We start from the raw sequence: 16651 nt of genomic DNA on the forward strand, positions 1-16651 counted from the left end.
GGGAGGCCAGGCGGAAGGTTCGGTGGTGGTGGCGGAGCTGGAAGGGGGGATAGACCGGGCTTCGGCGGCCGTGGAAGACGCGGCGGGTCGCGGGGGCGCGGTGGTGGGTTTGGGGCCGCCCGTCGATCGCAGCAGGATCTGGAGGGCAAGGGCGGGCCGTCGAACGACAAGGTGGTCTTGACGCCCGAGGAGCAGGCGGTGGTTGACCGGCTCGAGAAGGGCGAGGTGGTGCCGTTTATGCCGAAGCTGACGCGGGAGTCGCTGAGCGGGTACGGCGCCGCGGTGGCGACGGACGCGGCGCTGGGCCAGGTCGAGACGGCCATTCGCACGATGCGGCTGATGACGGGCGGCATGGCGTACAACCCTGACTCTGGCGTCACGGCCGATCTCACGGCCATCCAAAGGAAGTACGAAGCGCACATGCCCTTCTTTGTGCACAGTAAGGGGGAGAAGGCGTGGATCGAGAGCGCCAACCCCAAGCTTCACGTCGTCGGGCCCGATCCTGCGACCAAGAAAGCTATTATCGACACGACTATTCTGGGCAAATACGAGGCGCCAAAGTTTGCCGAGATTAGTGACGTCAAGGGCACCATGGCCGCCTACCATCTCCGGACCTTTACCTACAAGGCGTCGGATTCGCAGAAGTTCATGGACAAAGTGCTCTCGTTGTTACCGGCGCAGGGCGGTTCTGCGTCCGGTGCTCAGGCCAGGAAGTGATGTTGAGGAGAGGAAAATGGGAAAATGACCTCCAGGACGAGTCCTGTCCGCCTCAGGGGCACAAGCTCGATGTTTGTATATGTAACAACGCCGTACCCGGTCCCATTGTGGTGGTGTTTTAGTCTACTTGTACACAGGTATCTATCGTTTCTTCATAGAGCCCACAGAAACGGTTTCTATTCCCACCCAGATCCTTTTTCTTGCCCTGCCTTGTCCAGCCCTGCCCTGCCCTACCTACCCATTACTCGTCTATTTAGCTCTGAAGGGGTCGTCAGTCTCAGCTCGCCCTCGCCATGATCTGCTGCACCACCTCCTTCTCCTTGGCCAGAATGCCCTTCATCCTGTCATCCTGCAGCTTCTGCAGCTCCTTCTTCAGCTTGTGAAAGTCGTCGTTCAGGATCAGCCTCTCGTCGCGCCACTTCTTGTGCGCCTGGGTCCGGCGGTGGGCCTCGTCGCGCACGCGCGTCCGCCAGGCCTGGCAGATGTCCTTGGCCCGCTTGGCCAGCGCGTCGGCCCGCTCGGGCTCGACAGTCATGGTCAGCTCCAGCGGGTTGTCCGGGGACGGCTGCGGCTGCTGGTTGAAGTCGTCGGACCGCTGCACCGCGCTCATGATGGGCTTCACCGACGCTTCCTCGAACGCGAGGATGCTCCACCGCCGCCCGCCCAGCGGCGCCACCGTCGCCAGCTCGCGCAGCGCGCACGTCTGCGACGGGTTCTTCCTGTCCGGCTGCACGGGGATCGCGCCGATCACGTCCGCGTTGAACCGCCCGCCGCTGCGCAGCTTCTTGAGCTCTTCCGTGTAGCGCTCCTCGGCGCGCTCGAATGCTTGGGTCAGGTCGCTGAAGTCGAAGGGGTCCAGCTCCGGTTCTTCACTGCCATTGGGGCGCTCCACTTCGGTGGCATCGTCGGCGGTGGTAGACGGTTGGTTGTTGTTGTTGTTGCCGTTGTTGCCGCCCCTGGCTTTCTTCTTCAAGCACCTCGCTGTGCTCGAGAACGGCCTGCTCATCGGGGGGTTCCGTGGCACATGGCTGTGGCTGACGGTGTGGACCGCAGGTGTCGGTTGGCACCTCAGTGGTGTTGTTGGACTTTGAACTACTAAAGACGGAGCGGTCCTGCAACTGTCGCGTGAGTTTGCGTTTTGGACTGATGGCGTGAGCCATTGGTTGCCGGGACTGACCTGAGCGCTTTACTGGCAGCCGCATTGCTGCGTAGTAAACCGCCAGCGGCTCGTAAGCATCGCATTGTGTTCTTGGTGTCTTGGGCTGAACTTTTCGCATTGATCGTTTTAAGCTTTTGTTGTTTCTAGACCCTGGGTTCTTATCAGCATCAAGCGCAATCGAAGGGTCTCCACTCTGACTCCCGCAATTGCCCATCTGTAATGTCGGTGCGACAGAAACTCAATAAGGCTGCGTGGCCCAGTGGTTAAGGCATCTGCTTTACAGGCACTCAGTGCCCAAGTCTCGCAGAGGATCGCAGGTTCGAGCCCTGCCGCGGTCATCCTTTTGTGTCTGAATTTAGACAACTTCCTTTTTGACTCCACACTCCGATCTGAGTCTCTTTATATAAGCGCGGGAATGCCTCTTAGATATTTGACTGGATGGTCTCAGTATCGGGCCAGAAGTTACTTAGGTTGGTAGTCTCACTTTAGTTCTTTGACAGCTGCGGCTGATAACCATCATCATCATCGGCGAGCAGCGAGCTCCCGCCTCTGCTCATTTACTGATGCTCAGGAAACAGCAGAACGTCAGAAGCATGGTGAATTGACAAATGACTCCGTTTCAATAGGCGCTACCCAAACAACGAGGGGTACAGAATAGACAGGCGCAATGGACAATAAGTGGTACTAATGCCGTTTTCTGGTGTCCCACACAGGCTCGGCCCCCCATATCGTAGGTAGAAAGCAACAGCCCAGGGGCAACCAGTTTCCAACTCCCCAGGCTTGTCTCCTGGCCCCTTAAACTGCCTCCAAATCCACTCCGTTGGTGTGAATACCTCTCCGCTTGATGAAATACCCCATTTGGAACCTAGCCTCTTACTCCGGCCAACCAACCGCATTACAACACTCCCCCTTCAGTTTGAAATCCCGCACTCGGATAGCAGCGCAGCAAGCAGAAGTGACTTGCAGTTTCACATAGGTTTGAATGTATCAAAACTCTCCGCACAAAAAGTTCTCCAACCCCGGTGTCCTTTCCGTGGCCCTATAAAGGAGTCCCTGTGCCCGAAGCGTATGTTCAGTCGGCGAGGAGGCCGGTGGTGGGAAGTCTGATTGCACCGCCGGTTCCTCATGCTTCGGCTCTGGTTCCTTTTCCACTGACTCGCATCGCTCTTGCACCGACTCCGTTTCCTCCTTGTCTACCCATCTCTCTCTTTTCTCGCTTGACTTTGGTGGGTTGACAGTCGTTTCTGCGGCCTCACTCGCTTCTGTCTCCTCCGTTGCGTCGGGGTCTTGTACCTGCTCCGTTGCGTCAGGGTCTTCGGTTGCTTGTTCACCTCCAGTTTCGCCAGCCTCCCCGGTCGGTTCCGCATCCCCAACCACTTCGGCGGTCTCGAACGCTTCAGCCGCCTCCTCACCCGCTTCCGTACTACCCTCCTCAGAGTGTTCTTCCCATGGCATCAGTACATCGTTGTCTTCCACATCGTTGTCTTCCACGTCGGCATCTCCCGCGTCGTCGTTTTCCACGTCTTCGTCTTCCATGTCTGCGTCTCCCACGTCGGCCTCTCCCACATCGGCCACTTCCACGTTGGCCACTTCCACGTTGGCCACTTCCACGTCGGCGTCATCATCGGCCAATATGGCGAGGTCGGTGTCCCCCATCCAGACCTTAATCCGCATCTAATTGACTTGGTTGCCGCAAAGCAGACACTTGACCGGCTCCGTCCAAGTCTTCTGCCCGCCGACCACGCTCTCGCGGAGATCCTCGATCTCTATCAGTGGTGGAGCCAAATCTGCCGTCTTCAGCACCGCTTTGAACAAGCCCTCCCATGGCCGCGCGCTGTCGCCGTTGGCTTCTGGGGCCTTCTTTCGCGGCCGGCCCGGCTTCCGGCCCGGCGTGGGCTTGCTCGTAGCGACGCCCACAGTGTGCTTGTCCGGCGTGTCTGTCCTCGTCGTGTTTTCGCTCGCCGTGCGCTGCTGATCGGCAGGTCGCATAGGGAGGGAATCCTCCGGGGCGGCCGGTGCATCCTCGTCATCGGCCGCTTGCCCGACTTCGACGTTGTCTTTGACTACAACGGCATCCGATGGCCCCGACTCGGCCTTAACGTCGATGGAGTGTTCCGTGGAGCCCTCAGCGCCGGTTTCGGTTGGGCTCAACGGCCGCTTGCCCTCGTCCCCAGACTCCTCTTTCTTAGCTGTTGCTGGGGGCGAAGGCGGCACGTGTGGTTTGTCGGTGCCCAACCGTTTATAAACTGCCTTGAGCGCGTCGTCGATGATGCATTGTTCGTGCATCCATTTTTTACAGGACTCCGTCGTGCAGCCGATCAGCAACTTATCGGGGTTCCCCGGGGTATTGCAACTGCAAACTAGCTCGACCGACTGGGAGGGTACGGATTAGTATCGCAATGCGAGGGGAAGACTGCGGGGAAGGTCGTTTACCGAAAGCTCGTAGGTCCTGACATCAAATGCTTGCCTCCAATACAACGCGTTTTGTATTTCGTCGTCGTTCTCCTCGTACCATTGCTTCACGTGCGCTTGAGACGTGACGCTCACGACATTGATAATGTCCACTGCCAGAAGTCAGCAACCTTGCGGTACTATGCCCGTCACCCCTCAGAGCTACTTACTGTGGTTGGAGGCGATCAATTCGTTCATGCCGTGGTACGGCTGGCGGCCCTGCACTATCTTCTTGCCGTCGTGCGTCCCCGGCGGGAGCTCGTCGGGCCAGTACATCCAGTAGACCCGCGCATACACGTGGTGTTCGTCACTTGCCCGGATCTCCAGGATGCGGGCGACCCAATCGTCATCCGACTTCTTCCGAGGCTGGACTGGCTCATTGTTGTTGACAGCTTTTTGCCGTTCGATGGTTGACTCGTTCGCAACGTAGATAAACCCTTCGCTGAAATACTTCGTCCCATTGACTATGCGGCAGGAGATACGTTAGCCACTTGTTCTGCGATCTCGGGCGCATGGTATGGGGGTGGGGGAGATCAACTCACGGACGAAGCTATTGTATCTCGTCATGTCTGTCCACTTCTTAGACGGCTCGACCTGGTAGTAGAGGTCCATTGTCTCGTGCGTTTTGAACTTGCCGCTCGGCGTAAAGGGCGACAGTTGTACGGGTACTTTCTGGGTAACATCCTCTTCCTCGCCTGATTCAGTTCGCCGCCGCTTCTTTTTCTTTTGATCCTTGTCTTTGGGATCGACGGTCTTGACGGAGAACGGGCATTCAGCCCGGTTGTCCTCGGGTTCGGCCCTAGGCCTCTTGCGCGAGGATGCCATGTCTGCGAAAAAAGGGTGGCGATGGCGTGCTCTTTGGCGTGTCGGTAATTAGAGTACGGGTGCGGCTATATCTGAAAAGCAAGCGTGTGTCGGATACAAAATAACGGTGTTCAAGCTGCTCTGCGATTAAGCTGTTCTGTATAATGAGGCCGGGCGGTTGCGCGAGCGTTACGAGATGCGGCAGCTCGCGAGGAGTTGATAGGGTGGCTCCAACCGCGGCGCGGAGCTTACGGTAGCGAGTAGGAGCTGCGGTGGCTGGGGGAAAGTGCCGACGGCGGGAGGGGGCACGCGTCAGGAGCACGTCGGAAGCACGTCGGCGGGTGTATCTGACGGTCGCTTCGAGCCGCAAAGGCGATCGCGACCTTCAGACGACTTCCCCAGAGTCTGATATGCGATGCTCGTGCGTCAATGGACGACGGCAGCTGATAGCTGATGCTGCAAGGTGTTGTCGCAACAAAAGATGACAGCAAAATTTCCCGAATCCCGCGCCCGCTTCCCGAGCCCAGAAAAGGGAGATGGGGCCCCGGGAACCCAGCCACGTGATTAATGTGCGCTGTATTTAGACGGTGTCAGCGGATAACTACGCTTACAGTATCTACCTACTGTGTATGTCCCTGCAGGTCTACGCGATCGCAGCATAGGCACCTAGGCAGCAACGTAGGTCAGACCTTCCGACTTACTACAGCGCACACGACTGAAGCTTACCTTAGGTACAAGGTAAGGCTATCCCACGTCATCTGAGATGCGACGAACTGACCAAAGTTCTGTGCCTTTGTTCTGGCGGAAGGTGGATCCGTTCGGCTGGACCCGAGGATAGCAATCCATGTCATTGGTGGGTTGACTGGAGAATAGAGATGGCGCCTTGTTTAAATATTTAACGGCACTGTACATACGTCCACACAGAGGGTATGTTAGTGAGGAGAAATGGCTGTGGCTGGGCAATTGATCGATGCGGCGCTTCAGCACTCATTTGGCCATACTGATTACTCGATCGCCAACAACAAGCGAAAGACGGCGCAATAACCATGTCAAACAGGATGAGTTGACAAAAGCATCCTGACTACGGGTACTGGAGCTGTGGTTTGTCGGATTGTATATCCAGCGTTCATCACGTATAAGTAACTGTTTGTATTCCACGCCATCATCTCTTTCACTTGAATATTTCCCTAGACCGCATTCGACAATGATCTAGGGATAGGTTAATAGCTTCCACCCAACCCATCAAACCTGGAACCAACACACCGGACAATACGCCTACCAATACAATAAACGCCGTCGCTATGCATGACCGCACATACGTACAGAACGAAAGCTACAAGCTCCCTCAAGGATCGGTATCTTCGTCATAGGCATCCAGGATCGCCCTGCTCTCCTCGTCACTGTCCCTCGAGCGCTCGCCCTGCGCGAGCTTGAACCCCTCAATGATCTCCGCGAGCTTCTCGCCCTCGCTCCGACCCCGCTCGACGTTGATGCACCACATCAGCGGTGCGGGCAGCCCCACCAGCGCAGCGAGGAACCAGAACGCGGGCCGGATCTCCCCGAAGCGATCGATGATCGCGCCGACAATGGCAGGGCCGAAGACGCTCGACCCTTTGTCCGTGATGGCGTAGAGCGCGTAGAAAGCGGCCTCGGATCCCGGGGGGATCAGCTCGCCGTAGAGCGAGCGGCAGTAGCCGCTCAGACCGCCGAGCACGAACCCGTAGACGGCGGCCAGGGGGTACATCTCCCACGGCTGCTGGAGGCCAAAGACGCCCCAGCTCTTGACGAACGGGAGGTAACCCATGAGGCCGTAGAGGGGGATGATCTCGAACAGCGCGATGCACGCGAGGATGGTCTGGTGTGCCTGCAGGCGGAGGCGTCGCGAGATGAAGGACCAGGAGAAGGCGCCGGCAATGCCCGCTGTCGTGGAAATCACGTTGATCATGCCCAGTGCCCACGGCTCCATGTGAAGCTGAGTCTTGGCGAAGAGAATGGCCGTTGACGAAGTCGTGGCGATGGCGTCCGACAGCAGAAACCACCCGCCAAGGAAAAGGACAATGTCGATGAGCCGCCTTGCTAGCTGGACAGTGCGGAAGAGGGACCTCCAGGCGTAGGCGGTGTAAGAGATCCAGGCGCGCACGCCCTTCTGGCTCGACGACGACTGCAGCGGGGGACCCGGCCGGGGCCGCAGCCACATGGCCGCTGGGACGGTAAAGAGCGCCCACCAGGCTCCAATAACAAAAAGAACGACTCGCTGGGACCATGTGGTGTTCTTCATCCGGATGAGGATGAAAATAGCCACGCATTGCAGGAAAAGACCTGCGATGTAGCCGATGCCGATGCCCTTCGCTGAGATTTGCGTAGAGAGGGTAAGCTCTTTGGAGGTCAGCTCCTCGCGTGTTTGCACCCGGGACATGGCGTGCCCGTCCTCCAAGGGATCCCTGGGCAGTAACGCCGCGGTTGAGTCGACCAGTGCCCCCTCGCCGTGCGGGTCTTCATTGTGCTGTGGCCCCTGTTCAGTTGGGACCGCCAAACCGGCAACCGCAGCCTCGTCGTCGCTGAGTTCCGGGTGGTGCCTGACGAGAAGCGGGAGGAACGAGTTCAGAAGCACGAAGGAGGCGCCGAAAGTGGTATTCGAGACGATGGCGAGTAGCGCGCCGAAGAGGTAGACATTCTTCGACACGAAGATGTAGAGCATCACGCACGAGCTACCGATCCACGCAAAGGCGAGCAGCAGCTTCTTGCGGTAGTTGCCGTGGTCGGCGGCGCAGCTTATGCTGACCACCAGAAGTGCTTGTAGTAGCACGCTCACGCTAAACGTGTACATGGCGAAGCTCGCCGTGTTGATCTCCATTCCCAGGACGTAGACAATGCACTGCCCGCCGTCCTCAAGGTCCTTCCCGTTGCTGGGACCGCAAGGTGTCTTTCGGTCGGCAAGAAGGACGCCATTTTCCCTTGCGAGACTCTCGAGCAATATCGGGATGAACGAGCCTATCTGGTAGTCAGCTCATGCAACTTGTGCCGATATGGGGATGGAGCAGCTTCGGGTGGTGGCGGTGTAGCGGTGGAACGTGGGATCGGGATCGGGATCGGGGATCGGGGATGGGCAGACGTACTGATTCCTATAATGTCAATCCATTAGCTTTGAAAACAAACCGGGAAGCAATCCAGGCGTTTTTGTGCCTACCGCAAATGACATAGACCTCGGCGGCGAAGGCATATGCATACCACCCGGCGAGCTCCTTGGGGCTCGTGGGACGGGTGTCCTCTCCGGGATAGCGCGGTGGAGGCACGCCGAAGCTGCTGCCGCTGTTGCTCCTGCTCCGGCTGCGACTCATCATGCCGAGGTCTCCTGGCGACGCGGTGCTGGATCGCTCGTCGTCGGCCTCGAAGGAAGACGAGTACGTCAGGAAGGAGCGCTTAGACACCTGCGACAGGCGAGACCAGAGCCGCGGAGCGGGCGGCGGGCGGTGCACGGGCTCTGACCGCGGCGCCATCGCTTCCCCGGCTGGCAGCGGGTCGAGGCGCTAGCGTTTAGCTATGTACCGGCAGGCACCGAGCACTGACCAACAGGATCATCCGATCCCTGCACGGCTTGCTGCTGTGGCACCTCGGAAGACACCTATGTAGATGTCGGGTGACCCGCAGTCTTAACCTTACACAGTATTCCGTGGCTGGGTTTGGATGATGGGTGTTTCTGCGAGGGACCTAGGTGTTCGTTCTTTGGACGGTCCAGCAACGATGAACCGGAGGTCCGATTTGGCGCAGACTATGATCGGGTAGCCGGCAAAGTTGAAAGCGCATTCGCATCCGAGTGGAGGGTGTCGCCGTCGGGGTTGCCAGTCACTGTTGGTTACATCTTGGTCATTTCGTCGGGCACTCACCCATCTGCCTGCGGCACGGGGCATCAAACGAGAAAGATCCGGACTCGATGCCGGCGAGGCCAAGGCCCGAGTTTAAGTACATGCCATGAGCTGGTCGATCAAGGCTCGGATGCCTCCACCGGGCAAATGGGGCCGGTGTGTTGTTGGTGCGTGAATCCGGGGAGCATAACCCAAAGAGGGTGTGTGTTGATCCCGAGTCCTGTCGCGGCCCGTTGTGAGGTTGCTGGCCACTTGACCCTTGTGATCAGGCAACGAGGGGGTCGAGAGCTGCTCGCCATTCCCCTCTTTACATGCACGATGCTACACTATATGCCGTTCGGGGGTTATCTTATACCCTTACACAGAATCTTGTCAGATTCAGGAATATCTACCAGAAATGCATCTAAACTTGAACCCGAGGACGTTGGCCTTCCCGAGCATGCGTACGAATAACTATAGACTGACCGATCCACACCTTCGGCGCCGGCGACTTTTAGTGACTGCATGTCTGACCACGCTGCCAATAGTTACGGGACAGTTCCTGCACAGCTTGCCGATTGCATAGCAGCTAACCCGGAATAAGGTTGCTGACCAGCGTCGTTTGGACTTTGGAACCAGGTGCTTGATTTCTAGTCACGGTCTCGGCGTTCACATTCTGGCTCTCCCAAGACCCCATTCACGCCAAGCCCTGCGTCAGGCCGAAATCACGGTGTCCCTCATTGCATTGCCCAACTGGGTTGCGCCTTTAGCTAGCGTATCACCAACCACCCATGTTGCGGACAATGGTGGTGATGATCAACAGCTTCTGCCAATGGTGTTGATATGCACATCCGGAAACCCACCCATTACTTGCTGCCAATCCTGAACGTCGATCCGATAGCTTGTAAGGTCTGGAATACGCAGTGGTATCTGAAGTAGATGACTCAAAAGCCTCGAGCGAAAGAACAAAACAATCTAGTCCAAGCCTCCTCTGCATTATCGCATCATCGTTGCGACCCATATCAAGTGGTATCAGTGCGAAGAGAGAAAAAGTTAATCCAACAACACGCACACCAATAAACTCAAAAGCCCACAAGCCATAACCAGCACCCTCAAACCGCCCTCACATCGCGAGGAGAGAGAGAGACAAAAAAGCGGCCCTCCCTATTTCTTGAAAACCCCAAAAATCTTCATCTTCAGCTTATCCGCCAGCGAGATCGGCGCCGCCGGTTTCCCGTTGCCGTCAGCGGTGTCCTGCTTGGGCGCGACGTGCTCGACATTGCCGGCGCCGCCGCGGCCGGTGTGGTAGTCCGAGTTGTCCTGGCTGGGCCGGACCGCCGCCTCGGGGATCAGGTCCTTGTCGGCGCGCACCTTCTGCTTCTTACCCGCGTCGGCGATGTTGGCTGCGCCTGTTGTGTGTGTTGAAAAAGAGGGTTTTAGTTAGCGGATTTCCATTTTGGTTCCAGGTTTCTCAGAGGCTTATCGCGGAGCCGAGGCTTGGCATGACATGTGCTTGGGAAATGTGGGGTTGTTCTATTCTAGCAGCACGGGTTGGTGATAACACTGTCGTTGCCATCGTTGTTGAGGTTTGGCGGGTGTGAGATAGTGATGGTGAGGTTCAGATGGTGGCATTATGTTTTCATTCCTCCCGGGAAGGGTGACGGGTAATTGAACAGATTCGTACCTCCACGGCCAGTGCTGAAGGCCCCGTCTCCGTGGCTGCCCTCCTCGCCGACCCGGACCACCTCACCATCGACGTATTTGGTGTCGTCGGGGTTGATGTTGCCGGCGCCACCGCGGCCGTGAGAGACTTCGGGTGCCGCCATTGCAGAATTTATGCTGGGTGAATGAGTCGAAGCTCCTGGCTTGTGTTCCTGCCGCGAAAGTGGCTGGAAGCGATGTTCTGGGAGTCGGTGGGCCGGTTTTAGGGTCGAGGGAACGGAAGAGGCTGAGAAAGCCTCGACGGTACCTCGAACGAGAGGTGCGCCTTATAATGCAACCCCAGCCGCAAACCTCAGCAGAGCAGCCAGCAACCTTGGAAATTACCTAGCATGAATCCCGAGCTGGACAAAGACCGCGGCATGGCTCATCTCCTCCTGCCAATGAAGCTGATAACCGGAGTGGGAGATAACGATAAGGTATGCCAAGATTGGCGGGACTAGAGGCTAAGACGAAATATCCTCTTATCCAGTGCGAAGCCTGCCGTACCCCCACGGCATCCTCGATATGACTGCTGTGTAGAAAGATCTACAAGCGTGACTTCATCGGCAACCAACTCGATGCTTGTACAATCGACAGCTTGGAGGCTGTTGGCATGGATTAATACCAGAATATCAAACTGCGTAACTTAGGTTACTCGTCCACTTGTAAGACGAATACCCGGTTAACGCACTAATCGCACCATTCAGGTGAGGATCAAGTTCAGGCCTGATCCATGATTTACAAGGCAAGTCAAAAGGCTTGTCAAATAACTGCCCAGGTTCGTTTTCTCTGAGTTCTATAACTTATACTCTTAACAACAGCAGTCATCAGAGGTATCCGGGGTATAAGAGTCGTCCACTTACACATGCAACTATCCGAGCCTAGCTATGCAGCCATCTGTGGGGAGGGATCACTCACCAAACAACATTACGTACATCTATTGTACAGTACTGTGCTGTAATCCTTACCTGATTGAGTCTCACCGATAGGGCTTGCGTGAGGTGTGGCAGCCTCACGCCGTGCATGCAGCCTCATGCTTGCTTTGCCTCGACACTCACTCCCCAGTTAACGTCCTCTGCTTGTAGGGGGAAAAAGAATAAGTTGAAGGGACTTCGGAGGCTCGCCGTTGGCCGGCCTTCTCGGTTCAGGGGCCATAGCCCGAAGATTTTCAATCTCAACCATTCAATTCAATAAACTCTCAAGCATGAGAAGCCCGGAGTCTAGACCGAAGCTGAGAGACGACCGATTTCTCACAATTCGCTGAGGGTTGTCTTGGGCTATGTGCATTTGACTTGGTCAGCCCTGACCACGTAACCGATGCTACAAACCAGGCCAGACAAGCAGAGTCAAGGAGTGTATTTCGTATCTCATCGGCCACCATGGATCCTAAGCTGTCTGAATTGACAGTGTAGGTAGCTGGCCTCCTCCCTTGTCGGATGCCGAAGTTTGCAGCCCGGGATGCAGCTTCGCTCGCAGCTTCCAATCTTCATTGACACCAACGAGAGCTCATGCCATTCCGACTCACTCAGAGCTTAGCATCCCTCGCGCGACCGAACTCGACCGTATTGGTGCAGGTCCCGACACCCTCAAGCTCAACCTCCACGACATCGCCGTCCTTCAGCCATACCTGCGGGTTCCTGCCCATACCCACTCCTTGAGGTCTGTAGCAGAAGAAAGAGACTCACGATCAGTAGCCGCCCCTTTCACACACACACACACACACACAGACAAGATCTCAAAACACGGGGAGCGAAGAGGAGAAAAAAAGACTTGAGATTCACGTACGTGCCCGTAAAAATGAGATCCCCCGGCAAGAGCGTCGTCCCCTGGCTCAGGAACGCAATCGTCTTCTTCACGCTGAAGATCATATCCGCCGTGGTGCTCTCCTGCACGACTTTCCCATTCACACGCGTCTTGATGGCCAGGGCCTGCGGGTCCGGGATCAGGTCCGCCGTGACGATGGCCGGGCCGAAGGGCGCCCAGCCGTCGAAGCCCTTGCCGAGCGACCATTGGCCGCCGCCCCGCTTGAGCTGCCAGTCGCGGTGCGACACGTCATTGCCGACCGCGTAGCCGAGCACGTAGTCGAGCGCCCGGGCCTCGGGCACATCCGAGCAGGGCCGCCCGATCACCGCCACCAGCTCGCACTCGTAGTCCAGCCCGCTGCCCTGCTGCGCGAGCGGGTGCACGGGGATCGGGTCCGTGGGGCCCGAGAGCGACGTGGCCGGTTTGTACTAGCAGGGCGATGGGGGTGAGTGAGGATGCAACTTTTGGGGGGGGGGGTTTTGGTGGGTAAGCGAGACAAGAAGAGTGAGCGACTTACGAAGACCACGGGATATTGAGGGATGGGCATTTTCGACTAATAATGCTGGTCAGTTCTGTTCATGTTCGTGCTGCATGGGGTAAAGTAAAGAGGTAGGTAAGGTAAGGTAGTTTACTATGCACGCACCTCCTTCGCATGGGCGGCGTAGTTCAGGCCCAGACACCGCACCGTCCGGACATCTTCGGGAGCCAGGGGCGCGAGGAGCATGCGGATGTCGGCGACCTGGTCTGTGACGTCGTGCTTGCCGAAGACGTCGCCCTTGACGATGCGGGCTTGGCGCGCCTTGCTGACGTCGGTGACGCCCCGCGGGAGGATGGCGTCGCCGTAGTAGGTCCGGCCGTCCCGGGCCAGGAATCGCACGAGGCGCTTATTAGAAGTCGCGTCAGTTCAATGAGCGGAGGGCACCATCACATCACGTAAGCTGAAAAAACTCACCGAGAAAGAGGGCATGCTGGATAGTATGCTTCCTATCTGACGTGGCTAATTGACCAATTCAATATCAGGTTCACGATGGCCCAGACTGCAATGATAATATGGGCCAGCTTGTTTCTGGAGGTGAGATCGAGACACCGATGGCGGAGATATTTCGCTATCCGCCCCTTATACTACTCTCGCTTTGGTGGAGATTTCGTCGAGGATGCCCCATCACGCCTCAACCCACAGTCACAGTTACGTACTACTGTTATTAGTGCAGCTTCCGGCACTACTGTACTCCGTAATCCACGGAATCGAAAAGCCGGGGGAGCTTTCGGTTGAAATATTCCACCAGCCACCATCTTTAGCGTCCGTGCCCGCGTTCCCGACATCGGCACTCCGAGGCGGAGGCCCGGCTGGCTCGGCAGCGCACCCCGAACCGGCCCGGCCCGTTTGGCTCGGGCGGATGATGTGCCGAGCCGGTGCGAACTTGCGCTCGATTCAATACCTTAACCTAGCAGGGAAGAAAGCGTAGAGGCAATACCGACAATCATATTAGGGCGACTAATCTTAGGCCTAGCTATACGGGATTCCGGAAACGCTATAGAACCAAAACCGGCTTCTTCCTCGGGGAAACTGCCTAGGTAGTTATCTTACCCTTATACCGGATAGTCACCAACATTGCGGCATACTTAAGGTACCTAGGTATTCTCCAAGAGTGCGTGCCAATCTGTCGCTTTATAGCCCCCCTGCCGAGGCTTGGCTACATGCGGACCGACGGAACCTTCACTAACTCTATTGTAACTTATGTACGGGCATTGCTCAGGGACTACACACAGTAACCAACGCGCGGCGATTGACCGTCATTTGGTTTGCAATTCGCGTCAAGCCAGGACTCTACTTGGTGCAAACGCCTGTCTGGCTAGCTGGTCTGTCCGGTACCCACTATAGTGATGCAGGGAGGGCCTGCGCGTAGCCAGCCTCTGCCAGTCCCGCCCGTTGCCTGCTTTGCCGAGATCGGCCCTCCGAGGCCCCGGCCCGGCCCGTGGATGACGTGCCGAGGCGACAATGAGCTCGACGTCAATTTTTCTGATCTGGCGTGTCCTGTGAAAACCAGCCAACGCCTGACTCGACAACCACTCCGCTGAGCATCCAAGTCAAAACCGCACAATGCGTCTTTCGGGCCTTCAGAGAGAGGTCCTTTCCCTGTACCGGCATTGTCTCCGCGAATGCCGGAAAAAGCCTGCAGCGAACCGCAAGCACTTTCAGGTGTTTGCGAGAAATGAATTTGAGAAGAACATCAAGATCGACAAACGAGACTTTGGCGCCATTGAGTTCTTGCTGCGCAAAGGCCGGCGGCAGCTCGACATCTACGCATCCCCGGGGGTCAAGGACATCAAATAGCGACAGGGCCGCTCCTTCTTGTTGTGGATGATCTGTCACCGATCTCACCACTGTAGCTACTTAGTAGTACTATGACGGACAGCGGAAACCGCGGAGACCGCCCGGCGCGGCTGCCTGTAGAGCACAGGGGCCGCTTGCCGGTCAGGTGAACCTGCTTCGAATCTGCAGTCTCCTAATCCCGCCGGCTTTCTTTCCTCTCTACCTGGCTTGTCGCTCATACTCACCTCGCCGCGTGCTTTGCATCAACTCCGCTCCGAACCAGTTCCTTAAACCCACGCACCATGCCTACAGCCGGCTTAACTTAGAAAGGACGCCCGCATCATCGGCCGAAGATCAGACTTGGTTCCGCCGGTCCGCCCAGCTCCAACTTGACCCAGCGCGCCGTGGAGCTTGTTGTGCGAGAACCGTTGGGCGAGCCTCTGCAGAAGCTCCACCCCGCACAACATATTGAAATCCCCCGGAAACGAAGGAGCAAGCTTTGTTTTCCCATCCCTCGAGATTCCAATTGCTTTCGTGGCGGCCGCAGTCGGACTAGTCCCGCGTTGCGGTCGAGTGCAAGACCGCACGCACCGTCTCGGGGGAGCTCCACTCGTCCTCTGTACCGAGTTGGGCTTCCAACATCCGCTGTCGAGCCACGCACGAGCTTCAGAGCTCAAAACGGACGGCAGAGATCCGAGGCCGAGCCACGGGCCGCTATCATTGGAGAGCCTGACGGTGTTGACCCGAACCAAGCCGGACAAGCTTCCGCACTTCGAGATGCTGCGGAGACGTCTCCAGGAGGGGCCACTCGCTATCCTCTCTTTCCAACTCCGGACCATAACCAGGCACCACGCGATACCGAATTCCGGTCGTGTCCCATCACCCGGGAGGTTGACAGGCATCGTGACTGTGTGGCGGCGGATGCCGGTCCCGGCCCTCCTCTGACCGCGACGGAGACCCCTGTCTCGACGCGTACAGCACAAGAGCTTCTGCCGCGTCCGCATCAGAATCGGCAAGCTATGCCAGGAGTCACGCCTACTAACCAGAGGGTGAGCCGGCGAGCCAAAAAGGTCCAACAGGCTCCAGGTCACATGCTGCGCCGGGGACGGCTCAGACGTTCCAGAGCCTTTCTTCTCGATGACCGGCTATGGTTAGGGCCCGTGGTTCACAATCAGGGACTGGATGGCAGTTCGACGGACTGTCACGACAGAGCCACAAGACCAGTCTCCTCCGCTGTCACCACTCCTTCTCTCGGCACGCGGGTGTTGACTATGTCAAAGCTGCCTACATCACCGATATTCTCGGGTTCTCGGCGTGCTGATACTGCACGAGCAAAGCCGGCCCGGATTTCTCTCCGCCGGCTCCCTACTACTATTCCAGAAAGTGAAGAGCCAACCAGTCCGAGAGTGGAAGTGCCGAGCCACCCGGCTTTGAAGTCACAGCATAGCGGTGGTGAGGTTAACCCGGAACTGGGTGCGGAACAGGGCTACTTTAACCAAACTGCCTCGAACAGCATCAAACAGAATCTCAAGAGTACACCGCATGTTGCCACGAAGGGGGACCATCTCGTGAGCATGTCGTCACCCTCGCAAACGAGCTCCAGAGATACCGTCCTCGAACCGAATTCCCTAGTGAGAGAAGAGCCTCGGTCGGGGACTGCGCAGCGCCCTTCTCAAAGCAAAAGACCAAACCGGAAACGTTTATCACCGTCCGAGAGACTTCAGCGTGCCGCCATGCTACGACACGAACGGATGATCGAGGCCATGACACAGAACGCCGAGGCCGTTGAGCCGGGTACCAGGTCAAAGTCGACATCCACCTCCGAACGGATTCAAAGGAGGTCGGCGGAACCAGGCACAC

The 16651-nt window shown here is 57.4% G+C and overlaps 7 protein-coding genes and 1 non-coding gene across 8 annotated transcripts; 3 read left to right on the forward strand and 5 right to left on the reverse strand.

The window, feature by feature from the left end:
* The first annotated feature begins 99 nt into the window (after positions 1-99).
* B0T15DRAFT_519055 (uncharacterized protein) lies at positions 100-905 on the forward strand. The gene has a single exon (XM_062868412.1). The coding sequence runs from the start codon at positions 238-240 to the stop codon at positions 715-717; it is 480 nt and encodes a 159-aa protein (XP_062726437.1). The 5' UTR covers positions 100-237; the 3' UTR covers positions 718-905.
* B0T15DRAFT_519057 (ribosome recycling factor-domain-containing protein) lies at positions 906-2007 on the reverse strand. The gene is made up of 2 exons (XM_062868413.1): positions 1895-2007; positions 906-1829 (listed from the first exon to the last, which is right to left on the reverse strand). Exons 1-2 carry the CDS (start codon positions 1957-1959, stop codon positions 995-997), a joined length of 900 nt encoding a protein of 299 aa, XP_062726438.1. The 5' UTR covers positions 1960-2007; the 3' UTR covers positions 906-994.
* Positions 2008-2121: 114 nt separating this feature from the next.
* On the forward strand, positions 2122-2214 carry B0T15DRAFT_t8. Its single transcript has one exon. It is a non-coding gene; the product is annotated as a tRNA-Val (tRNA).
* Positions 2215-3550: 1336 nt separating this feature from the next.
* On the reverse strand, positions 3551-5152 carry B0T15DRAFT_387593 (uncharacterized protein; the record flags this gene model as incomplete). The annotated part of the gene is made up of 4 exons (XM_062864395.1): positions 3551-4249; positions 4310-4440; positions 4498-4791; positions 4870-5152. 4 exons carry the CDS (start codon positions 5150-5152, stop codon positions 3551-3553), a joined length of 1407 nt encoding a protein of 468 aa, XP_062726439.1.
* A 981-nt stretch (positions 5153-6133) lies between these two features.
* On the reverse strand, positions 6134-8622 carry B0T15DRAFT_547429 (autophagy-related protein 22; the record flags this gene model as incomplete). The annotated part of the gene is made up of 2 exons (XM_062870174.1): positions 6134-8137; positions 8319-8622. Coding segments are annotated over 2 exons (1965 nt in total), but the record flags the coding sequence as incomplete, so codon positions are not given.
* A 1515-nt stretch (positions 8623-10137) lies between these two features.
* On the reverse strand, positions 10138-10799 carry B0T15DRAFT_489325 (uncharacterized protein; the record flags this gene model as incomplete). The annotated part of the gene is made up of 2 exons (XM_062866586.1): positions 10138-10382; positions 10658-10799. 2 exons carry the CDS (start codon positions 10797-10799, stop codon positions 10138-10140), a joined length of 387 nt encoding a protein of 128 aa, XP_062726441.1.
* Positions 10800-11832: 1033 nt separating this feature from the next.
* Positions 11833-13740, reverse strand: B0T15DRAFT_519064 (Fumarylacetoacetase-like protein). The gene is made up of 5 exons (XM_062868414.1): positions 13430-13740; positions 13121-13360; positions 12995-13030; positions 12460-12905; positions 11833-12335 (listed from the first exon to the last, which is right to left on the reverse strand). Exons 1-5 carry the CDS (start codon positions 13442-13444, stop codon positions 12200-12202), a joined length of 873 nt encoding a protein of 290 aa, XP_062726442.1. The 5' UTR covers positions 13445-13740; the 3' UTR covers positions 11833-12199.
* Positions 13741-14578: 838 nt separating this feature from the next.
* B0T15DRAFT_385608 (complex 1 protein-domain-containing protein) lies at positions 14579-14812 on the forward strand (the record flags this gene model as incomplete). The annotated part of the gene is made up of 1 exon (XM_062864287.1): positions 14579-14812. One exon carries the CDS (start codon positions 14579-14581, stop codon positions 14810-14812), a length of 234 nt encoding a protein of 77 aa, XP_062726443.1.
* Positions 14813-16651: the final 1839 nt, after the last annotated feature.

The sequence above is a fragment of the Chaetomium strumarium genome (genome assembly GCF_033439665.1).
Source record: "Chaetomium strumarium strain CBS 333.67 chromosome Unknown B0T15scaffold_1, whole genome shotgun sequence".
NCBI classification, from domain to species: domain Eukaryota; kingdom Fungi; phylum Ascomycota; class Sordariomycetes; order Sordariales; family Chaetomiaceae; genus Chaetomium; species Chaetomium strumarium.